Here is a 25917-nt window from a genome sequence, read left to right on the forward strand (position 1 = left end):
GGCTCACGCACATACAGCACCATGTTGTCCGCGTACATGGAGACTGCCAGAGGACGTTGAAGAAATCGCAGCGCCGGCCGGGAATAATGCTGCCTCAAGATACAGGCAAGAGGTTCAAGTATGAGCGTAAACAGTAGTGGGGAGAGCGGGCAGCCCTGACGCAGGCCACAATGAATAGGAATCGGATGAGATACATGACCATTAATCCTCACTCGGGCAGGTGTAGAGCAATTTAATCCAATTGGTGAAGACAATGGGCACCCCATACGATGTAAAATCGCAAGCATGTAGGACCAGGAGACGGAATCGAAGGCCTTAGCGGCGTCAAGAAGCACCGCCACCGCAGGCAACGTAGGTTCCAAGACATGCATAACAGCAAAGAGCGTTCTAAGATTGTGGGAGGTGGAACGGGCAGGCACAAAACCAGATTGGTCCGGCAGAACCATGACCGGCAGAATCAGCTGCACCTGGTTGCCAGGACTTTAGCTAAAATTTTGACATCTGTGTTGATTATAGACAGTGGCCGGTAGGAGTCACATCTGTCAGATGGCTTGCCTGACTTGAGAAGGGCGACCACCAGTGCTTCCCGCAGCGATGGGGGCAGACAGTGTGTCTCATATGCCTCCTCATAAACCTGAAGCAGGCACGGGGCAAGAGTGTCAACATATGTTTTATAAAACTCCGCTGGCAAACCATCAGCGCCAGCAGATTTACCAATAGGGAGAGCAGCTATGGCATCCCGTATTTCACCAAGTGTAAGCGGGTGCATTAAAAATTCCTGCTACCCCCGAGAGAGCCACACTAACGCGATATCGTCCGGATATTGCTGTAATTCAGCTTCATCTGCAGCCGGGCGATGAGCGTACATGTCCTGATAATAATCAGCAAAGGCTTGCAGAATATTAGGGGTGTCATGATAGGCGACACCATCAACTGTGAGTGAACTAACCGTGTGCGCGCCACCCCGGGGTTCCAGAATTCGGGCCACTAACGCTCTGCATGGCCTGCCACCCTCCCCATAGTATCGGGCCATGCTTCTTCGGAACAGGTGACGGACCTCTTGGTCAGCCACATTGTTATATTCCGCAACTTTCTCTTTAATGAGTGCAAGCACAGAAGGGTCAGGTGTGCTCTCATACCTCCGCTCCAACCCCCGTAACTCACGTTCCAGCGTAGACAATGTACCCCTGAGTGACCGAAGAGCTCCCGCCTGGAGATGAATGCAGACCCCACGTATGGTCACCTTGAAGGCTTCCCATAGTGTCCCCACCGCGTCAACCGACCCGGTATTACGCGTGAAATAGTCAGTAATAGCCTCCCGAACGCCCTCACAGAATACCGCGTCTAACAAGGCGGAAGGCTGAAGCCGCCACTGGAAGAGGGGGGGTGGAGTGTAAGCTGGCAGAGCCATACGGATGTGCACGGGGGAATGATCCGAGAGTGTCCGAGCCAAGTGTTCAGCATGCACTATCCAGTCATTGGTGTCCCGGGTCACCAGCCATAGATCTATACGGGACCAGGCAGGACGAGCATAGGAGTGACAGGTACCCTCCCTGACGCAAGGATGACGCAGATGCCAGACATCCACAAGCCCCAGCATCGACATACCGTCCTGCAGAGCAGTGGCCGCCTTCTTGGGAGGCCGGTCCACAGTAGACACTCTATCCATAGCCGGGTCCAAGGCCACATTAAAATCACCACCACATATAACAGTGCAAGGGGGCAGTTGATAGAGTTTCCCCCACAAGTAATCATAAAAGTTAGGATTGTCAATGTTGGGACCATATACATTGACTATCACTAGTGACCGACCATACAGTGTACCTTGCACTATGAGGTACCTACCACCCTCATCCTCCTCTACAGCAAGCGGTATAAAGGGGGTGCCCCTTTTAACCAGAATCATAACCCCCCGGGCATAAGACGAGTAGGAGGCCGCAAGCCGCACCCCAGTCCACCTGGTAGCAACAGTAGACACCGCTTGCTTGGTGAGATGCGTCTCCTGTAGAAGAGCAATTTGAATACGGTGATGGTCAAGATATGAAAGAACCTGGCGCACTTTACGCGGATTATTGAGTCCCCTTACATTCCAACTAAGCCATGATATAGTCTTGTCAGCGGAGTCAGTCACGTCGCGTTAACAAAAGGCGGAATACCATCACCATGCTCACAAATAGCCCCAAACATTACCCCACCACAACCACAGTGCACTGCCAATGTACAATTCAGAACATTGCAAACCCCAACATCCCAACCCACCCACTCCAGCAGCATAAACCTGCTGTGACACCCCAAAAAACAACATAAAAGAAAGCACCCCAGAATATGTCGCATAGTGGGCAAAGCATACAGGTAGGTCCTCCAATCAGGAAGCAATGCGACCAAGACACAGAAACGTGCCGAAACATAAAGTACAACTTTGTGGGGATTTCCCATTCAGAGAAGCACCAGAGGCCCCAGGCACCCCATTAAGTACAGGGTGGGCCGAGACTGAAAGGAGGGAGCCATCCAATGCTGGGTACAGGTGTCGCCACGCAGCCACGCCTAGTACAATGACAACTAGAGCCCTCCCACCTCCAGCATGCATTAATACAGTCATTGCAGTCCAATCAGCAAAGATAACGTTGATCAAGACACCTAGATAAACACAGTAAGACATAATGAAACATCTTGAATTGCGCCTTAAGACATTAGAGGCAACCAGATCCAACTGATAGGGACATCCGAATCACCAACGTGCAAGGCAGGGATGTGGCGAACTAAACAAAAAGAAAGCAAAGCCCCGCCACTTAACCATCAGAGTCAGAGTCTCCCATCTTCCCATGTTGTGGTGAGCGCTGCGGCGAGCGACGCTCCAGCTGCCGAAGGTATTGAAGTGCCTCCTTAGGGGTAAGGAAGATGCGGGCCTTCCCATTATGTTGAATGCGTAGGCGCGCCGGGTAGAGCATTGCATATGGGATGTTGAGCGATTGCATCTTTTTCTTCACAGTATGGAATTCCCTGCGCGCCTGCTGTACTGCCACCGTGAAATCAGGAAAGAGCTCCACCCTCATTCCCTGATAATTCAGGCTGCCTTTCTCCCGGGCCAGACGCAGCGCAGTGTCCCGATCGCGGTAATTTAACAAGCGGGCTATAATGGGAGGGAGTGGCGCCCCCGGGATAGGCCTGGCAGCCAAGGAGCGGTGGGCTCTTTCAACAATGAGAACTTTCAAAAAGTGCTCCGCCCCAAACAGAGAGGTAAGTAGCGACTCCACATACAGTTCCATAGGCCCAGTGTTGGTCGATTACGCAATTCCGGTAATTCGCAAGTTGTTCCGCCTAGACGGGGCCTCAATGTCCTCATTCTTAGCCCTAATGACCTCCAAAAGCTTTTTCATGCTAACACACGAGGTACTGACTGCCTCCATCCGATCCTCGGCTGTAGAGATGCGCTTCTCGGCCTCAGCCAGCTGCGCTCCGTGTTTGTCCAGCTTGGACGTCATTGTGTCCATACGCATATTTAGATTGTCAATTTTGGCATCAATAGTATGTAGGCTCTGCTGCATGGATATCATCATGCGCTCTAGTTTAGCCCCAGAACCCTGCTCATGGTCAGGTTCTGCGTCCGAAGTAGCAGGGGTGAGAGACTTGGGGTGCTTTTTGGCTTCAAAGGTAAGCTTGCTCTGCTGTTTGTCGGTGCGCCCCATGTCTGACCAAGCAAACCACCCGAGGTGCGTGAAGGAGAAGAGCGGCGGCAGACAATGGCAGGGCCCCGAGGAGGCGATAAGCAGCGTTATGGCGCCAGCACCAGGATGTAGATCGCACAGCCAAGCTGCAGGGGCCCACCAAGTCACAGCCACCAGGGAAGCCGCACAGGCATTGGGGGGCACACAGCACACAAAGCGAAGAGGAGGCGCACCTCCATAGGCCCCCCCCACCGCCAGCAGCCACAGCACTGGGCCTCAAGCCTCAAAGACAGGTAGTACAGTGTTGTAAATTAAGGCAGAATGTGATTAAGCATTTACTGAAAACATTAATGCTTTCCCTTTAGATCATGTTTTCTTCGTTATGTTGACCGAAGTCCGGACTCCATTTTGTATTGACATGCTGCCATGTGTTCACCATGAGGAGAGTCCGACCTCTGTGTTAGTTGCTCTTGTAATCTGCCTAGCAACAGTTTATAAATAGCTCCCTCTTGTCCATCTGGCGCATGCCCAGACTTGACCACATCTGTTATAATTAGCCTTGCTTGACCATGTGTTTCGCGGGCTCAAGGAGTGTGTTGGCTCCGCCCATGTATTGATTCTGTATCGAGAATGACCATAAATGGTAATGTTCTTCGGCCTTACGTTGTATCCACCCACTATGAGCCCCTCTGTTGTGTATAAAAGGGGACTGTGTACGAATGTTCTGTGTGCTACTCCATGCAATACTGAAGAGTGTTGTGTGGATTGTAGGACCACCCTTAAGGGTTAATAAACGTTGTTTTTGTACTTTGCAGTTTCCGTGCCAACTTCCTTATAGATTCCGTTACAAGAGAGCGAACCCTTGTGCTTTGCGGGCCTAGCTGGGGCCTGTATTCATCAATTGGCGCCCGTCACGTGGGGCTCATCGGCGACTCGGATGCTCGAAGGACTGGTCGCGACGAAGGTGAGGAGTTTGGCCGGGGACGTGATCACTGCCAGCGGCGTCTTAGCCCTGGCATCCCTAGGTTTTTCTTCCTTCCCTTCCGAGCTGACCGTCTGGGTGGCGCCGGTCATCGACTGAGACCTCTTCTGTCGGTCCTGCCGTGAGAGCCGTTTGGGCGATTGTGGAGCTTGGCAGTTGGAACCTGGACTCTTGATTGGTAAGAACCGTTGTACGGTACTTGCTCCGAGTTTTTGAAGCCTGGGTTGGCTATTTGAGTTTGATTGATGATGACTAGTCATATTTTGAATTTGTCTTTGTGAAAATATATGCGTTGCAACACATATAGGCAGGTAATGTGGAGAAATTTCTCCAGGAGCTGTGTAAACTTTGAACGGCGCAACGATTAAGTGCCATTTTTCCTTATAATATTGCATATTTTGCATTATTCCTAGCATGCCTGCTTTTAGCGCACTCCGTAAGTGGTGCTGCTGTTTGGGTAACCGGTTGAACCTCGAGGAATCTGCTCCAGCTCCCCCAGAGGGGACTCCTAATAGGGATATGTATGTGAAGCATGGTCTTTCTTCCATAATGTACAGCACGCTATGGAGGAAATACACGAGGAAGGATCCTGAGTTGCGATGGCCTTTGTATGGATCGTTTGATATACGTAAGATTGAGTATGTGGAACAGTGTATGTGTAAGCGACGTGCTCGTCAGGATATGTTTGAGTGTGTGCGATTATGGGTGAAGGAAGTGCGTGAGCGAGAGAAACGTGAGAAAGCGCTGTTTGATAAAGAGCAACGGAAGAATGATCATGTGCGAGCGCAGGAAGCGAAGCGTCGGGAGGACAAAGAGCAAACGGACAGACAAGAGAAAGAGCGTAGGCTACAGGTTTCGGGTCAATATGTTGTTCGTCAGCCACTTTATCCTGTCCTTAATAATCCTGATGATGATTTTTATTTACTAGATCGCTCTCCGCCCCCTTATGTTGGCGCATCCGCTCCGCGGCCGCAAGATTCTGGCCCGGCTCCAGGTAAGGTAGACACACGGTCCATGTTATCGGCCGAGCATATGGCTGAGCTTCGGAAACTTTCCCTCCGTGCCCTTAAGGGCAAGATATCTAAGGAGGAGTTGTTCCATACTTGGGGGTCGTGGCAAGATAGAGAGAGGGTGTACTTTCTGTCTCATTTCGCAGATGAAGTAATTGCTGCTTTCCGAAAATATTCTAGTGTCCTTGAGCCTGACGAAGTGTCTTCGGATGCCGGAGCATTACGTAATGGTGTTTTTTCTCCCCCTAAGGCTCCTGAGGCGGCTCGGCGGCTGTTCGCTTTACGGGACGAGGTGCTGGCCCTTAGAGAGAAAGCACGCCAACAAACGGAGGAGGAGAAGCAGTCGGATTCGTCTGCAGCAGGGGGCTACCCATCTACCTCCCAGTCAGATAAGGATGACATAGTGCATGCTAAACCAATGCGAGAGGCGGCGCCTTTGTATGTTCCTCCTAAGGGAGCAGGGACTAGCTCGGATATTAACTCTGCCGATGCAAGGGGATATTTCGTATATAATTGGGTTTACACTCCATGGCATAGGGCCGATGTTATGGCACTAAAGAATGCGTTGCCTGACCCCCGCAAGAATCCAGCGGCCTTTTATGAAGAAGTCGAGGGGGCCTTGAATTCTTGTATTATGACTTTAGCGGATATAGACCTGTTCTTTGGCCTTATCCTACCGCCGGATACGTGGCGCTCTGTCCGAAAGGTAGATGATGCGGTTGCCTTTAAGGCCCGGTGGTCTGACCTTGAGGATGAGGATAGGGAACGGAAGCCTGCACAGAAACCACCCCAGAATATTTTAGATCTCCCTGCTGCTATTGTGACTAAGTTGAAGACGATTATCCCCCCTAAAAAGATTGACTGGAATATGTTAGCTGCATGTAAACAGAAAGCTGACGAGTCAGTGGCGGACTTCTTTACGCGCTTTGAGGAGACGTTTCATGATTTTAGTGGCCAGTCGCTTACTGACGACACGGGCCGCCACCTTTTCGCGGACAAATATGTGGCTAATCTGCTACCGGCAGTTGCGGCCCGGTTAAAAGCGAGTGAAAGTTCTTGGTCCTCCGCGACACCGACGGCCCTTCTGACTATCGCTCAGTATTATGAGCGTCAGGAGCACGAGGCGAAGGGCCAGGAGGAGAAGAAATCGAAAGATCTCAAAACCAAGGTGATGTTAGCACAAGTATATGGCCCGCCCCGACGGGGTAATAATAATAGAGGAAGGGGCGGATCTTATGGTCCCCCTTCGGGCCGATCTGATTTGAATAGGAACCAGTGTGCGTACTGCAAGCAGTTGGGCCATTGGGCCAGGGATTGCCCAGCGTTGCGTGCTTCGCGTCAGGGGCACACTCCGGGTGGCCCGAGAGGTAGAGGGGGCTTCTCGAACTTTAGAGGGAATCCTAACGATAATGTCCGTTTCGATACTGCCGGGCGGCACCGAGATGGCTCAAATGTTTTTGATCGCCAGCACCAGTATCATGTATCGGACATCGATCAATCGGGATATCATGATTCTCAGCATGCATAGGAATGCGTTGGATGGGGGTCCGAATCAGTTGAGGTGCCGGTCGATCAGACGGGTCCTTATGTATCGGCTGAGGTTTTAGGTTCTACTGATCAGTTCCTAGTGGATACAGGAGCGACACGTAGTGCATTGTCTAGGTACTTGGTTCCGGGGGCTCCCCCATCCGGCTCAATAGTTACATCGGTAGGGTTTGACGGTACACTCTCCCGAAGCCCTCTTTCACAGCCCCTTGCATTTAAAGTTGATTGTTTTTCTGCGCCCTGTCCGTTTCTGCTTGCTCCGTATACACCGGATAACATTATGGGCCTTGATATGTTAAAGTACTTTAGGGCTACAATCCGCTGCTCCCCTGAGGGTGTGAGGGTGATCTTGAATGACAACTACCCCCGGTCTGGGCGGATGTGTACGATATCAGAGGATGCGTTGTTGGCTACCCTCCCCCGAGCTTTATGGGCGACTTCGGACACAGATGTGGGCCAAATGGTGATTCCTCCGGTCCACATTAGTGTCCAGGAGGGGGCGGTGCTACCACGCCTCCCGCAGTATCGTATTTCCCAGGAGGGCGAGGAGGCTCTCATACAGATTGTGCAAGACTTGATAGCAGTAGGGGTAGTGGAAGAAGTTCCCTATAATATCTGTAACAGTCCGATTCTCCCAATTTTGAAAAAGGACACGGATGCAAAGGTCTATCGGTTCATAATTGATTTGAGGGAGGTAAACAAGATCGTGATACCTCAGTACCCGGTGGTTTCTGATATCACGACGTTGCTTACCTTGGTCCCGCCTACGGCGACCATGTTTTCAGTGATTGATTTGAAAAATGCCTTCTTTTCCATTCCCATTCACCCTGATAGCCGATTTCTTTTTGGGTTCACATTAAACAATAGATCTTATCGTTTTTGTAGAATTCCCCAAGGCTATACAGAAAGCCCTAGTATTTACAGTCAGGCTTTGAAACGACAGTTGGATTCCTTTGTTTTACTCGAGGGGGTCGCCCTTATTCAATATGTCGACGACATCTTGTTGGCGGCTGACTCCCTGGAGTTGTGTGAAAAGAGCACGTTATCCCTCCTTTCCTTTTTAGCGTCCCACAATCATAAAGTGTCTAGGAAGAAATTGCAATTCTGTAGACCAAAGGTGACTTATTTGGGTCACCTTTTGTCTAAGGAGGGACGTGCACTCACATCAGATCGTATCCAAGTAATTTTGGACACACCGAGACCATCCACGCAGAAGGATGTGCGTGCATTTTTGGGCCTTGTTTCTTTTTGTAGACAGTGGATATTGGGGTTTTCACACATAGCTAAGCCATTACTAGCTCTTTTGACAAAAGACACGCCTATCCCAATCCCTTGGTCAGATGAGTGTGATGCTGCTTTTCAGCAACTGCGACAGGCCCTTTGTTCAGCACCAGTGTTAGGGACCCCTGATTATACAAAACCCTTTTCGTTGTATGTGCATGAGAAAGATGGATGTGCATTGTCAGTCTTAGTACAGATGCACGGCGACAAGCAGCGCCCTTGTGCATACTTTTCGGCTGTGCTTGATCCTGTCGCCCGAGCATTACCAGGGTGTTTTCGCTCGGTAGCGGCGACAGCTGTGTCAATACGCCAAAGTGAAGGAATTGTGTTGTCCCATAAATTGTTGGTGTTAGTTCCCCATGCTGTGGATGCCCTGCTTAATCAAACAAAGACGCAGCATTTGACCAGTGCCCGTTTAACGGGATATGAGCTGACGCTTTTGGCTCCTCATATTACGCTGAAAAGGTGCGTAACGTTAAACCCGGCAACATTGTTGCCATACCCCGAGACCCAGCCTGAGGCGCAGAAAGCGCATGATTGTATTCTTGTGACTGAGGAACAAACAAAGGGTCGTATTGATCTCCAGGATACGCCCTTTCCAGATGTAGATGGAGAACTGTGGGTAGACGGATCATGCCTGAAGCTACCAGATGGTACGACTTCAGCAGCGTATGCAATTACCACATTACACACGATAGTGGAGACAGCACGCATACCACAGAAATCAGCTCAAGCAGCGGAACTGATAGCATTAACACGAGCATGTGAGCTCAGTACAGGATTATGTGTGAATGTTTATACAGATAGCCGCTATGCCTTCGGAGTAGCGCATGACTTCGGCCTACTCTGGAAGGAGAGAGGGTTTTTAACGTCACATGGAGTACAGATAATGCATGGAGAGTTAGTTCACAATCTTTTAACCGCATTGACATACCCAAAGAAAATTTCTATCGTTAAGTGTAGCGCCCATAGGAAAGTAGTTGATAAAGTTGGAGAAGGGAATGCGTTAGCAGACCGGGTAGCACGGGAGACTGCGATGCAGCCCGGCGCTACTGCCATGTATGTAGTAAAGTCACAGGTGGAAAGATGGCGTGATGCGAAGGAGGAAGTGCGAGAAATGCAAAGGACCGCTTCTGATAAAGAGCGGGAGAAATGGGCTAGCGAGGGAGAATTGGATGATGAGGGTTGCTGGAGAAATAAGCAGATGGATAGATGGAAATTACCCACGGCTTTTGTACAACCTATGGTTCAGATGGCACATGGGCTAGCACATGTTGGAGCTTCCGCAATTGTGAAATTGCTTACCCAAGTCTGGGAGCATCCAGAGATTGCTAGCACGGCAAAGAGGGTGGTGCAGACCTGTATGATCTGCCTGAGGTATAACCCAGGGAAAGGCACTCGAACTCCAGCAGGAGGATTTGCGACGCCCACTGCACCCTTTGAGGTTCTGCAGATGGACTACATCCAGCTTGAGCGCTGTAACAATTTGAAGTATGTTCTAGTAGTGGTTTGCGCTTTCAGCAAATGGGTTGAGGCGTACCCTACGAAAGACAATACTGCAATGACCACGGCGAAGCTACTGCTAAAAGAGTTTTTCCCTCGATACGGCGTCTGTAGACTTCTGTGGAGTGATAATGGCCCTCACTTTGTAGCGGATGTTATAAAATATGTCTTGAAGGGCCTAGGCATCACCCAGAAGTTCCACGCCGTATTCCACCCCCAGTCTGCAGGACTAGTCGAGAAATATAACGGTACACTGAAGCTTAAGATCGCCAAAATCCAAGCTTCAACGTCTTTGACTTGGCCAGACGCCCTGCCACTGGCGTTATTGTCAATTAGGTCAGTGCCACATTCTCGAACCGGCCTTACGCCATACGAAATAGTATTCGGACGCCCAATGAACATTTGGGGTCCACCAAGGCCTAAGGCTGTGTATGATGTACCTTGTGTAATGATGAGCGATTATCTGGCACAGTTAACGGATAACTTGGTTTCTATTCATCAACAGGTCCGAGAAGCGCTCCCTGATCGGTCCACCGGCGAAGGACATGGTCTCCGGCCTGGGGATCATGTCATGGTGAAGGTCTTCGACAGAACGAACAGTTTGGAGCCGAGATGGGTCGGACCTGAGCAAGTTCTCCTTGCAACAAGGACGGCAGTGCGAGTCTCGAACAGGAAGAATTGGATCCATTCCTTACACTGTCGAAAGGTACCGCCCGGATTGGTGGAGTCTGCTGTGCTGACCGATCAACGAGAAATCCTAGCAGCAGAGACAGGCCGTGCTGCTGAGCCACGAGACACTGAGGAGCTCTTTCCGGACCACACGACTTCTGGAGGAAGGCGATATCATCTTCGACCAAGGAAGTAAGGTTTCCAGTACCGGGACATACTGTCAGAACGGCCCTTGGGTTAGTGAAACGGAGAGCCGATGAGGCAAGGGGGGGGGATCAGCCCTGCATTAGTGTAGCGACACCCGTCTTGGCCCGCTGGTGAAGAAATCAACCGCTGCCCAAGGGGAAGAGTTCTGACAGACTTTTTAGTTTCAGGAAGATATCAGGGTATTGTTTCTTTTGACATGGAGAAGAAGAAAATCCTTTGTGCGTTGGGGTTCATGCTAACAGTAGCTATCGTTGGTATAACCACATGGTTTGTGGAGGAGGCAACTCCTGCTCGAAAGACACTTGTGTTGACGACTCCAGTGCCTGCGGAGCACTACTTTTATACATTGCCATATCAAGAGTTGAAGCATCGACAATCTTATTTGAATAACACTTTCATTCAGATGCTGCATCACACCCACGTTGCTACGAACGCTACGAACTGTTGGATATGTGGGATGATGCCAGCCCATCAGAAGAAAGGAGGTACGCCATTCATACCACTTCCTTTCTCTCATAATGGCTCTTGTAGAGCATGGTACACTTTGCTTTTTGCCACTCGGAAACCGACAGTGGGACGATTGCTTTTCAGACTCAATAAAGAATGTCATCAGGACAAAAATGGATATCCACAAGCAAATGGGACAATTTGGGAATGGGAAGAGTACCGACCGGACAATGAATCCATTCCCTATATCTTCACGAACACCAGAGACACTGCGGGGAAGGACAAATTTGTGATCCAAGTGGCTCAAGCCCAAGCGGACCTGTGTGTCCAGAGTGTGGGTTTCATCCCTGTTGGTGTCAGTGATTGTATAACCGTATTGAACATCGACGGGTTAAATAATAGTACTTTCCTAGCATCCCATAATACCTACTTTGTATGTGGAAATAAAGGTTATTACCGTTTGCCGGCTGGGTGGTCTGGGGTATGCTATGTATCATTCCTATTACCTCCTGTATTCCTAGCACCCGCGTCATATCATAAGGACTTGAAACTTTTGAATAATGTGACTGTAAATAGATATAAACGTACTCTATCAATTGATGATGTGGATCAAACCGATACCAGCTTGCAACAGTATATTGATTTTAACTTAGGACTGTTTTTCTTTGTTGGAGCTGCTTTGAACAGTAGGAAGATCCGAAGATTGACAAGAGTGGTAGAAGCTGTGACAAATCAGACTGCTGCCGCTCTTGGGAATCTTACGGAAGAATTACAAATAACTAGGATTGTTGCATTGCAGAATCGTATGGTATTAGATGTAATGCTAGCTGATCGAGGTGGAGCCTGTAAAATTATTGGAAGTAGCTGCTGTGTGTTCATCCCTGATCATACGCCATCCGTTTATAACGCCATTAACAAGCTGCATAAAATAGCAGCTGAAATCCACACAGAAAACGGCACTTGGTCCTTTTCTGGATGGTTTTGGGCGTTGGTTACTGCCTGGGGATGGAAGGTCTTAACTGGTCTCTGCATTATTATAGCAGTTCTGTTCCTTTTCTGTATGTGTATTCAATGTGGACCATTGTGCTGTTCCGTATGCATTTCATTCTGCATTCCAGATAAGAAAGCTATTGCCGATATTGCTCGCCAGAAGGGTCTAGCTAAAGAGGTTAAGGGAATGATGATAATTGATATATATGATGATTATTCTTGGAAACCGGATGTCTTCAGTAAATGCTGAAAGGGTCGTCTGTTGTAAATTAAGGCAGAATGTGATTAAGCATTTACTGAAAACATTAATGCTTTCCCTTTAGATCATGTTTTCTTCGTTATGTTGACCGAAGTCCGGACTCCATTTTGTATTGACATGCTGCCATGTGTTCACCATGAGGAGAGTCCGACCTCTGTGTTAGTTGCTCTTGTAATCTGCCTAGCAACAGTTTATAAATAGCTCCCTCTTGTCCATCTGGCGCATGCCCAGACTTGACCACATCTGTTATAATTAGCCTTGCTTGACCATGTGTTTCGCGGGCTCAAGGAGTGTGTTGGCTCCGCCCATGTATTGATTCTGTATCGAGAATGACCATAAATGGTAATGTTCTTCGGCCTTACGTTGTATCCACCCACTATGAGCCCCTCTGTTGTGTATAAAAGGGGACTGTGTACGAATGTTCTGTGTGCTACTCCATGCAATACTGAAGAGTGTTGTGTGGATTGTAGGACCACCCTTAAGGGTTAATAAACGTTGTTTTTGTACTTTGCAGTTTCCGTGCCAACTTCCTTATAGATTCCGTTACAAGAGAGCGAACCCTTGTGCTTTGCGGGCCTAGCTGGGGCCTGTATTCATCAACAGGAGTTCAGCGCCAGGAATGGTCGTCCAACACAGCGGGCCCCAAGATTCTGCCACCCCGTGGGTCCCACAATGACGCGTGGGCAGGCGGCAACAGGACACAGAAGAGCGCAGATTACAAAAGGCAGGGGCGTGATGCAGGCAATTCGCTGGTCACAACAAAAGCGGCCCAGGGGCGTGTTCAGCCACGCTGCGCTACACAGCTCCCCCGGCGGCAGCGGAGCAGGCCCAGCAGGCCCGAGACAACCAGCAACCTCACCTCGTTGATGCGCAGGCAGTCGGGGCCAGCCGCCGCGTTCGGCAGGAGGGGCAGCACAGCCCCCAAGTACAGCTGAGCAGGATCTCCGAGGGCCTTCTCAGCAGGTCCGCCCACAGCCGGGGACCGCGGTGCTCAAGGCCGGGCGGGCATCAGGCAGAGAGCATGCACCACGCTGCCAGGCCGCAGGCACCCGGGACACACCGCTCAGCAGCACTAGCGCCATCGGAGCAACCCAGGTCCAGCCTCACAATGCCGCAGGGGACACCTCTCCCATCCGGGAGAACAGCCGCGAGACAGCAGGTCACCAGAGGGGGTGGAGCGGCGCCGCCATTACACACTTGATCCGGATGCAGGCAAAGATGAAGCGGCAGGACGGCTATACACTGCAGAAAAACACCAGACTGATGTTGAGGCGGTAAGGAGGGCAGATCCGGGCAATGGAGACGTGGAGGGCACTAAATTCACGAGGATATTAGGCGGATTGGAGTCTCGGCCAGCAGAGCTGCACTAAAATGCGGCCATCTTACTCCGGGCTCTCTAGCGCCCCCCACCTTGGACTCATGGTTGAGGGACTGGGAAACAGAGAACTTTAAGTATTGTCGCTGCAAGCTTCAAACTGTCCTTGTATAGTTACGAGGGATTTACCGCATTGATCCTAATATTTGGAGGGGTCCACCATACCATGCCTGATAAGAGGGGTTCCTTTTAATTACTTTCTCCTTTGTTTACTCCCAGTTTGGACACCTGGGAGATAGATGCTTCTTAAAGGGAACTATGGGAAGGGGGGAGTTGGGTGGACAAGGGGTTGCACGCCATAAGTGTACTTGTTACTTTTTTATTGCTTGTTTGTGCCTTTTTAAGTTGTTGCAGTGGTTCGATATTATGTAAATGGCAATAGGTCCCAGGTACCTTACTGCCCTCACCTGTGATGCTAAATCCGTCTTGCCACGTGACCCATGGGCTTACGACCTAAGCCACTGTCACCAAAGGCCCCGCCATGACTCCTTGTAATGTTATGCCTTGGATCGTTATTGGTCTCTTCGACAAAATCAAGCATTCGTCGGTGTTGCAATACACCTAGCCCTTTCTTCCCTTTGTCGTAATGCTCCAGGAGACACACCTTGACCAAGTTCCCATTTCTTGCAAGACAAGGCTATGACAGCGTCTATCATACTGGGTTTACTAGGGGAGGCCGAGGTGTGGCCATCCTCTAAGGCACTCCCTTGCCATGGTGGTGTTTCATGTCTATTCTGACCCTCAAGGCCGGTACCTTGCACTCACAGGCTCTCTGGAGGACCATTCATTGAACCTTCTATGCATATATGCTCCTCCGGTAGCTTTAGATTCCTTTCTGTCCACCCTCCTTGACTTAGTAGCTGGGCTCCCATCTGGCCTTACCCTTATAGGTGGAGACTTCAATGCAGTCCTCGATCCGTCGTTGGCTATTACGGGCACTATTTCCGAGCACCGTAATACATGATCCTGATCATTGCTAAAGTGGGCAAATACACTGAGTCTGTGTGATGTATAGAGGGTTTGGAACCCCCAACAACCTTAGTACACACACGTCAGCCGCACACCATACACATGCACGAATTGACTTGATCTTTATGCCGGCGCCACATGTTCTCCTAGTTTTATACATTAAGATACTCCCTCCGGGAATCTCCGACCACACTCCATAACTGCTTCAACTTGGTGACCCCACCTCGCACCGCTGTCCAATATTGCAGTTTAACGCCTGGTATCTCTAGGATAAGAAGTATGTTCTGGCAGTAGGTAAGGAAGTCCGGCAATACTTCATCTCAACGCTGGGTTGGTACAGTCACAGGTACCCTTTGAGGGGTATGTAAGGCCACCGTCCAGGGTCACGCCAAGAACATCCTTAAACAAGCCAAGTGACAGCGCCACCTTCAGGTGACCCGACTAGAGACAGAGACACCTGGAAGAGTGTTTGGCCAGAGGTCCTGAAGATGATACCGGTAGACAGGTGGCGCTGAGTTGTGAGGAGATCAAACTCCTATCTCTTGAAGTGGAAAAGCTGCTTTGGTGGGCGTCCACAGCGCGGGTTTATGGGTGGGGTGACAAAAACGGGAAACTACTTTACTGGCTGGTGTCGCAGCCCTTAGCAAGCAGGGTTATCCCAGAAATTTAGGATGACACAGGCTGTGGCCACCGTACCTTCCCCAGCATTGCGCAAGCATTAGCAGACTTCTATTCGTCCCTCGAGGCAGCTACCCAGCGCCCTACAGGTGAGATGGAGATGCCTCTCCTTGATGAAGTGCCGCTGTCACAGGCTGAGCGTTGTGCATTGGATGAGTCCATCACACTGGAAGAGGTAAATGAGGCGGATGAGGCTATATCTAGAGAAACAACTGAACAGAGTGCTGACTGAATAACTGGATGCAAACAACTTGCTGGATACTTCTCAACACGGCTTCCGCTCACGCCGTTCCACCGAATCTGCCTTAATCCTTGCTGCCGAAGAGATCCGCAGAGTGGTGGATGAGGGGGGGAGGGTGGTCCTCGTGCTCCTTGACCTATCAACCGCGTTTGACACCGTAAACCATACTGTCCTGGTGCAGCGGCTGAGGGACATAGGGGTAGGGGGGGGCCGCCCTGGCCCACCTGTCCTCCTTTCTGGAGGCAAGGGAGCAGAGGCTGTTCTGGGACGGCATGAAGTCGGACAGTTTCCATCTTCCTTGTGGAGTCCCACAGGGGTCCGCCCTATCCCCGACCATGTTCAACCTTTACGTCACCCCGCTGGCCAATCTCGTCAGGAGGCATGGCTTTGCTCTGGTCTCGTACGCTGATGACTCTCAACTTGTCATCTCCGTCACAAATCAGCCAGAGACCACAGCAGCCATGTTCCATGCCTGTCTTACCGAGATTGTGGCCTGGATGAGTCAGAGCTATCTGAAAATAAATACACATAAGACAGAGGTGATGGAGTTTGGGCTGGGCCAGCCCCTGTGGAACCGGTCATGGTGGCCTACCGAGGCCGGAGAATGTCCTCGCCCAGTAGAGAAGGTCATAAATTTAGGGATCATTTTCGATGACAAACTGAATTTCGGTGCCCAGGTAAACAGTCTTATTTCATCGTGTTTTTTCCTTTTAAAAATCTTGAGAAAATATTTTCCATTCATTCCTCAAGAGCTACAAAAGACAGTGATGGTAGCTCTTTTTCTATCCAAACTAGATTATTGTAACGCTCTATTCCTGGGAATCGATAAATTCCAACTGCAAAAATTGCAATCCCTACAAAACGCCGCAGCGAGACATCTACTGGGCATACCTAGAGGACAGCCAACCTCGGTTGGAATTAAATCACTTCATTGGCTGCCCATTAAACAGCGCATAGAATTTAAATCCTTACACCTTGTGCATAAGGCAATTCATGGGGGCGGTGCTGAGGACTTTCAAAAACTATTTACACCGTATGCTCCTTCATGTGTTCTCAGATCGGCTAGTCAAGGTCTCATTAAAAGTACCAAGATAAGACGGGCGAGATGGGGGGGCCGAGCAATAACACACTGTGCGGCCAAGCTCTGGAACAAACTGCCACTCCCCATGAAGCTTCAACCTAACCTCCAGCTTTTCAGGAAGAGTCTGAAAACCCGGCTGTTCACAGCCGCATAGGCCTTTCTATCCCAATTTCATTTTTCCCTGCCCTCACGCCCCAGCGCCAAGACGCCTCGGCATTTGAGCGCTATACGAGCATCTAAACATAAACATAATATTTTCCCATACTGAGAAATGTTGGAAATTTACACCTGACAATGGCAGACATAAACCTTCTTCCAGAGTTGGGAAAAAAAGAGGTTGAAGGGAAAGTGAACTTGCAAACACTTAGATTTTCGCATGAGCAAATCTACACATGCATATTTGCTCATGCTAAAATGCAGTTCACAAATATTTTCTAGGAGTACTATTTCTTGTCCTACTTCTGTAAATTCTTTGGAATTCACAAAAGCCGTATAGCTGCACTTAATGCAAGGACATATACCATAGGTGCACTTTTGAGACTTTCTTTAATAATTGGGCCCCTAATTTGGTCTGGCGTAGACCATGAACTTTTGCGTTGATTCAAATTCTGTCTCTCTCTTTCTCTCTCTCTGTATTGGCTGGCTTCACTGTGAGTCACATGCAAAAAGAGCTATTGATGGACCGAATGCAGAACAATGTCATACATTCACCCCAGTACAGAGATCTGGGCCTAAATCCATCGGTTTTTTTCTCACCATGCCATTCCAGTTTGGACCCAGCCATATGCAAATCAGTCGTGACCCTGTGCCCCATGGGAACAGTCCAGCCCGAACTGCCAGGCCAGGTCCTCCCTGGACTGGAAACAAGCATCCTAGGACTGGTTTCGGGGTTTCACCCCTCTTCAGCCAGGATAGTTTGATTCCAGTGGCATGGAGAGCACGGGACTCACATCTGAGCATACCCGTCCCACTCGGGGTGACAACTGCAAAAAGAACTATTGAGGGACCGAATGCAGAAGAATGTCATACATTCACCCCAGTACAGAGATCTGGGCCTAAATCCCTCGTTTTTTTGCTCACCATGCCATTCCAGTTTGGACCCAGCCATATGCAAATCAGTCTTGACCCTGTGCCCCATGGGAACAGTCCAGCCCGAACTGCCAGGACAGGTCCTCCCTGGACTGGAAACAAGCATCCCAGGACCGGTTTCGGGGTTTCACCCCTCTTCAGCCAGGATAGTTTGATTCCAGTGGCATGGAGAGCACGGGACTCACGTCTGAGCATACCCGTCCCACTCGGGGTGACAAATGCAAAAAGAACTATTGATGGACCGAATGCAGAACAATGTCTTACATTCACCCCAGTACAGAGATCTGGGCCTAAATCCATCGCTTTTTTGCTCTTCCTTTGGTTTTGCTTTGTTCGCCATAAGGTGGCAGGGTATGCTCAGACGTGAGTCCCTTGCTCACTTTGCCACTGGATTCAAGCAAGCCTGGCTGAAGACGGCTGAAATGCCAGAAACCGGTCCTAGGAAGCTTGTTTCCGGTCCAGGGAAGACATGGCTTGGCAGTTCGGGCTGGACTGTTCCCATGAGGCACAGGGTCAGACTGATTTGCATATGGCCATGTCTGAACTGGGGTGGCAGAGTGGGCTAAAGAATGGTGATGGATTAAACCCAGATCAGTTGACTGGGGGTGAGTGCTTGCAATGTTCAACACTCCGTTCATCATTTCCTTTGGTTTTGCTCACTGTGAGTCACAGCATTCTGCTCTTTCACCAGGAGCATATCGGCAAACAAAGAACTTAAGTTCAGTGCCAATAACTACTGTGGCAGTGTGTGCTTTCTGAGACCAAAAACTATTTTTGCTTTTGGCAATGTTTGTTATCATGGTGAGGGCCTGGCAGCTCCCACACTAATAAAGTTTTACAAAAACCATGCCAAACCAATTCACACATTAACAAAACTAAAAAGCTGACCACCAATTTCAGACCTACTGGCTTTGCCATTGCATGTTTATTTTTGTTTTCCATACCATATTTAAACTGGTTACACTGATTTTCCATTCTGAATCTTTTTGGGAAATACTAGCATGCATCAACACATTACTAAATGATGCTGAAAATAAATGGTACCTGAAATTTTACAGTAGTTTAGTGAAATGTTTTTTTCCTTCTTTCATTTTTTTATTAATATTTTATTTTGAAAGCAAAGAATCATCAATCTTGCTTTCAATCTTCTTCAAATATCTGCATCAAATCCGAGAGCATTCTGGCTATACATAGCCTCATATTGCTAAACTTTGAAAACATGTGTGCACGTTTTTATACTGGAGCCACTGTCAGTAGTGCAGTCGGAGCTTACAACATTTACTTAGAGCCCTCACCCTAATAATAAAGGCTTTCAATTAATCAACCACAAATACAAGTGTGAACAGCATTAGCATATAGACAAAAATATTACATTAACTGCAGACAGTGCCCTTCCCCGATCCATAATGTGGTACTGCAAACTGGCAGCCAAAGGGTTTGTGCTGCATGGGGTGGGCCTACTTGTCCCAAGGAAAAAATACACAATGAAACCTGTTGCCCTTGACCTCAAACAATATGTCCTGGGCGTTGGGCTATAGGAATTCCACATCCCTGCTTCCTGTATCTCGTATCAAATTTTCCACACCTGATTCCCTGCTTCTGGTTTCATGAGATGAACTTGATGACAATAACATTCCTCGATTAGCATTCAAGACCTGCCAACGCGCCCCCTACTATGGTGGTATGGGAGCATCCAATCTTTACCTGTGTTCCCTGGCATCACACTTGTTAGTGATCAATGAATGGATGGGTGGAGGGTGGTCCTACAAGCTAGAGCTCAGTGAGATGGATTTCCCCAGGATTCTCGCACTGCTATATGGGGACATGGTTCCTTCTACGCTCCCCGAGATTACCTGGTTGGTTTTTTAAGGGTGAAGAGCAGCCCACAAACACACAGGGTGGTGGTCCAAGTTCACGCAACAAACTCTGTTGTGGCAGGGCAGGTGGCTGACAGAGAGAGCGTCACTGGAGGGTTTGGACCACTGGGATGCTATTGGCATTACGCTTCTGGGGGACCTCTGGAAGGGATCCACACATGGTCTCTTTTCAAGATCTTCAGGAAACCTACTCCCCGTCAGGGACCCAGTTCCACAAGTATCTACAATTTCAATATGCCCTTAGGGTACATGTGCCCCCAGACATGCAGATCCCAGAATTTAGCCAAGTGGAGGCAAAGAACTTGATGGGAGCTCTATGTGGGGGGTCTCCCACATATACCGCACACTTATCATCAACGTCCCGGACACCTCACCAACACTCAGCGCGCCTTCGGAGGGGTGGCTTGGGCAGATGTAAGGTGCAGACTGGGGGGACTCATTGATGGCCCCTCGGGTATTAACCATGTCATCCTGCCTATGCTTGGTGCAGACATGTTATCTACATTGTGCTTACTTAACCCATGACAGGCTCAATCGGGCTAATTTGCTGTCCAGCTCCTCCTGCTTTCGCTGCTCCCACACAACTGCTGATTTTTTTCATATGACGTGGTTCTGTCACTTCATACAGGGTACTGAAGAAGAATCATTGCTGAGCTTTCCAGGTTGGTGGGTCTAGAGATTGAACTTTCCCCGTTAATGGTACTGCTGGGGTTGGTGGAGGGGGTTGGGGAAGCAGGGGGACAGGACATTACTGTGTACAGTCTTACTGGTGGCCAAGTGGGACATCACAGTCCATTGGAAAGCTTCCAGGCTTTCTGCACTGGCACAGTGGAGGAGGGTGGTGGACTGGTGGGCCCAGCAGGAGAAGCCTGATTATGAAGCACGAGGTTGCCCAGCCAAGTATGCCAAATATGGAGCAAATGGTTTGGAGGTGGAGATATGGACCTGGTTTAAAAATACTGCAGAAAGGAGTGTGTTTACATTACTCTACTGGACTATTCCTGCTGTCATTGTAATGCATAGAATGTCTTTTACCCCTTTGGGGACCTGTACTGACTGCACTGCGACTTGTTCTGAAGTAATGAAAACAATAAAAACATGTTTAATAAAAAAAAACATACATGAGTTACATCAGTTTCTTTTACATACATGAACGGAATGGCATCGGATTGAAACTGCTTGTTTAGCTAGTCCTCTCAACCCACGTCCCGCATAGACGAGACCTATTAGTTTTCCAATCCTTGTTATTCTGAACAGCTTTTCGAATGCCCAAAGTCAAATGGTACCTGTGTTTGACGGATTGTCTTTTTTCTTGCAGGTGGTTGTCTGGAGTGCTCCTAACAGGGCTGATGCCAGTGAAGGCAATGCATTGGGATCCATCAAGCCTGCTTCTTCGATGCTTGATGTAGGAGATGCAGCCACTGCTGTCAGTGTGAGCCCTGTGCTTACCTCTAATAAAAGGTACCGCATTTCAGTAGTAATTTCTATTTTATTTCAGGTTTTGTTTCTGTTTTACTGAAATGCCATTTCAAAACAATCTTCAAAAGGATTTCTAAAGTTCGACAACATTGGCACATCAGTTTCTAGTGGTCTCACACAAATGTATTATAAATAAAGTGTATGTAGTGATGTATGCCTCCTATCTGAACATCCCTGTTCTTGGATTCGTCCTCTAGCTAGCCCACAGCCAAAATTCCATCAGCCAAATGTGTGCTTCTATTGTCCAAACCGACAAGGTGACCTCTAAAGTGCAAAGAAAGTTTTGTAAACTGCAGCGCCTGGACCTCCAGTTTACCTAATGGGATTACCCTCTAAAGTGTTACCTTGAGCACAACTGTGGAGTCTGATGCTCTTAGTCTGGCCTGCGAGCCTTTCTTTATGGGCAATTTGGATGAAGAGTGCGGCTCTCCAAGTACACTAACCCACCCAGAGGGTTGGTGGTACTATTTGTTTGCCAAGCATTTCACCAATTTTCTGATAATTTTTTTCTCTCACAGGCCTTGTCACCCACAGAGCCGAGAACTGTGGTGGTCAAATGGATTAAGGTGTGTGTTAAATATCCCCAGGGTCATTTGTCAGTGATTTGGAGAGTGTGAGTGACCTGCCAAACACTCTGCTGCAGAACCTGTCCCGGTCCGGTGGGGACTGTCCTGCCCTAGGAGGGAGTCCCCACCATAGCATACCCTAGTTATGGCTCATCGCTATTCCCAAATTATTCACAGATTGCCACTCACTCTCAAACAAATTCTCGTTTCAGACCTCTTGAGGATCAGAAGTGGGTGATGGTCAGTGTAGGATTGCTGTGCTGTGGGGTTCATGTGACTGGCTACTAAGTAAGGTTCATCCATTCCTATTCCAGAGACTGTGGAGTTCGAGAGACGGGTTCAAGGGACTTGTCATCTTTATCCCCGTGTTGCACCAGGCCTAGTATCAAGACATCATATAGGGATGTGATTAGCTGTTCTTGCCTCTCGTCTCTGTGGAGGGCCTTACTTTCTGCTTCTGCCCAAAAAAGAGCATTCGCTGTCCAGCCAGCCTCACTAGGAGGGTGTCCGGATTTCCAGCACATTATTATACTGCGCTTGGCTAGGACTAGTAGAATGTCCAAGAATTTTGTTATGACCTTTGCCTTAAGGGACTTGAGGGACCAAGGCAGGTCATCCATGGTGGTAAGCTTAGGTTTCCCGATGCCTGTCAAGAGTGTGGTTTGCACTATATTCCAGAACTCCTGAAGTTGGGGGCAATACTCGTTGGCCTGATGGAAGTCTGCAGGGGAGTGACGGCATCTGGTGCAACTAGAGCACGCCCCTAGGTACAACCTTCCAATCTTCTGCGGTGTGAGGTAGTCCCTAAGCACAATATGGAAATGAATGAATTGGAAGCAGGCGTTTCTGGAGACTTTACGGGGATACTCTATTGCCTTCTGCCATTCCTTGTCATTACAGACCTTCCTGGAAGTAGCATCCCAGGACTCCTAAAGAGGTTACAAGGAGATGTCTCTGTGCTCCCTTATGCCCCGCGGATCTAGTACACTAATCTGCAGCAATATCCTATGGTGTGTACAGTCTGCAGTAGTGCATTGGTGAGGGGTACATTTGGGGTCATGTTCCAGACTCATCGGAGGGATCCCCTAGTCCTACCATACTTCAAAAATTGACCTAGTGATAGGTTTTGCGTATCTTGTAGCATTTGAAAATCTAGGAGTATCCCCTCCTCTTAGAGGTCTCCCAGGGAGTTGAGTCCCGCACTTTCCACTGCACAGTAAAAAAGTTAATACTCTATGCATGTCAGAGCACACTTACAAGGGCATTGCTTAACTCGCAAGTGGAGACAAGCTTATACTGTTTGTGACTTGCACCAGGATCTAAAACCTTACCCATGTCTGTACTGTTGGTGCAGCGTCCGCAATCTCCGCACCTGGCCTCAGTGTGCACAACTTGCTTGGAGTTTTTAATTGCTGTAAGCATTGTGGTATGACTAGGTCTCCCCATGCATTCGGCATCTCTGTAATGTTGCATGCATGGTGAATCCAATGAGTTTATTTGTACCTGCAGTGTCTCTGTAATGCCGCAAGAACCAGATGATATTTTTATATTTCTTTCTTTTTTTGTTTTTAATGTAGTTTTTATTGATTCTAACACTCCAAATTTTTTAGAGTGAGTTATATTGCCTTTTTAAATATAAATATGCACTTCTTCCCAAAGTATTGAGACGTAAATTTAGTTCCTAATAGCAGGAGGATCACTGCCTGAAGAACCAGTATATAAAGAAACTGAACTGGGTTCACAGTGCATTACAACTTTGCTTGCTGTACTTGTGGCTCACTTTTGGACATGTTTGGGTTTTACTTCCCACATGTTTTAATTTTTTTTTCTTCATGCTGTTTCGTCTTGTCTATTGATCTGCAGTAGCTGGAAGGTTATGTTTTTCTATTATTCAGTTTTATCCATTCCATCTGCCGATCTACTTTTAGGGTAATTTTCATGATTTTCTGTAAAACCTTGGAACCTGAGATTGCTCTGGGAAGCAGAAGGTCATATCTTCAGACTAGGCAAATATTAAAGTTGTCGGCAAAGAGACCTGCTCTAGACAAATGCTGTACTAGAAACAGTTCCTCACATTAATCCCACAACTAAAATCTCACCAACAATATGAGCAATTAACAATAACATAAACAATTTTGGGTGACCAAGCTGGTTTGCAAAATCACATCTCATGGACCAAGGCGCAGTTTGCCTCACCTCAGAGATGGGCATGTCAGAAGAGCAGAGTTAGCATGAGCAAGAAAACCAGATATAAGCATTAGAACTCTTAATTTTAGAATTCCTCCCTCTTGCAGTATTCAGCTACGCACAAACTCCAAGTTCATTAAATCAAACACTTCCTGTCCTTCAACATCTTTTCTACTTTGTAAACCATTGTCACCTAGTTCATTGTTGTCATAAGCCTTTAATGGGGTGAATTGGGAAAGTTTAGTTTCGTAAGACTTTTGATAGTGTAGATATAAACTCAAATGAGAATGTAAATAAACCATGGCGGTGAGCAAAACAACCCTCAATATTTGTATTCCCAGTCCACCAAATACATTTTGCATTTTTATGGAAACAACTAACCTCGACTTCCTCACCTTTAGAATTTTTCAAATGTATCACACTGGATCAGGAGAATGTAAGCAGCAGTGCTGCCTTTTGCTGGTATATGGCATTGTGCACAACTCTGGAAATGACAGAGCGGAGCCGAAAATAAGTTCCACCTTTGCGTGCTGATCTCAGTTCCTTTTTTCCACACCATCTGACACACATCCGGAGTTCTGCTTCCTTCTATGTTGAGCCAAATTGTTTTGAGACAGTGTGCCAGGTAGTAGGTTCCCTTCAAAAGCGACAGGCTTTGAGCTGTGCTTGGACAGCCACTAGCAGATATCGGTTGCGGATCCTCTTGAGGTGTGCCTGGCTCTGGTCATGACTTCAGGTCCTATGACAAATGTGCACTAATGCACCTAAAGGTGATTGGAGGCCTGGAGGTGAAGCTGAATATTGCCAAACATAAAAAGTTGTGGACATCACACAGATCCTTTTCTCAGGCCAAGTTGCAGATTCTGTCCTAGCCCTGGTCACAAGGCTGTTCCTGTGACCACTCCACTTCCCACTCAAAAGCTTCAGGTAAGTCAATGACAAAATACACACAGCAAATCAAGGCCTTAAAGGAGACCATGCTGAAAATATTTAGTGTGCTTTTAACTCACTGCTGACATGCCTCCTGGACCAACAAAACCCCAGGCTTACTCCTTGCAGGCTCCTCCTCTGTTCCCTTAGGTCCCACTACCGTGCAGCACCGTTGCTGGTAAAAGTTACAGTGCTGTTCTTACAGTGCACTCCGTTTTCCGCTTCACTGACACAATTGCCGGCAGCGATCGGTGACTCACTGCTGACTTCCATGTCATGACTCAGGTCAACATCAATCCAAGCTCGTTCAATTTCGTGCTAAGAAATAACTAAAGCGTAACCAGTTGTCATGCTACTAGATTCTGACCCAACATCTCTACAGCAACACCAGTATCAGTAGAGCCACTATTCTCTCTTTGGCTGAGATTCTGATCCTGTGCCAGAACAGGAAGCACTCTAGGATACTGATGATGGAGAGCAGGGTGGCTTACTTCCCACTCATTACATTCATGATGTCTTATAGCTCGACTTTAAAAATGCCAGTGGGCTTGACACCTCCCCTGAAACAGAGCTTCACTCGCCACATGGACCACTAATGGAGGACAGTGAATCATTTGCAGTAGTGTTTTTGGATAGCAGCTGAGGTACTAGAATTGCAGTAGCTCTCCATTTATACTAAGAAAATCAGAGATTCTCCAGTCTGAACCGATGACATCGGATCCCTTGTGCCACTCAGTAAAGCCCTCAGGGAAGCCTTAATGGCTACTTGGCAGAATTCATGTTCTTGTCTACCCACTAGTGTAATGTAATGTAATGTAATTTGAACTTATATAGCGCAAAACTGTCACGGGTATCCTGGCCCCGAGACTTACCCTGTGCATAAAAAT

General features: G+C 48.4%; 1 protein-coding gene across 4 annotated transcripts in view; it reads left to right on the forward strand.

Moving 5' to 3' along the window:
• Positions 1-25917, forward strand: part of ELP2 (elongator acetyltransferase complex subunit 2) — a 940461-nt gene that overhangs the window by 836537 nt on the left and 78007 nt on the right. For all 4 annotated transcript variants that reach the window (XM_085606785.1, XM_085606787.1, XM_085606786.1 and 1 more), the window contains one exon: positions 21187-21329. In XM_085606785.1, the coding sequence (XP_085462911.1) occupies positions 21187-21329 (143 nt within the window). The remainder of the gene's footprint in view (positions 1-21186; positions 21330-25917) is intronic.

This window comes from Triturus cristatus, chromosome 5_2, assembly GCF_964204655.1.
Source record: "Triturus cristatus chromosome 5_2, aTriCri1.1, whole genome shotgun sequence".
In the NCBI taxonomy this organism is placed as follows: domain Eukaryota; kingdom Metazoa; phylum Chordata; class Amphibia; order Caudata; family Salamandridae; genus Triturus; species Triturus cristatus.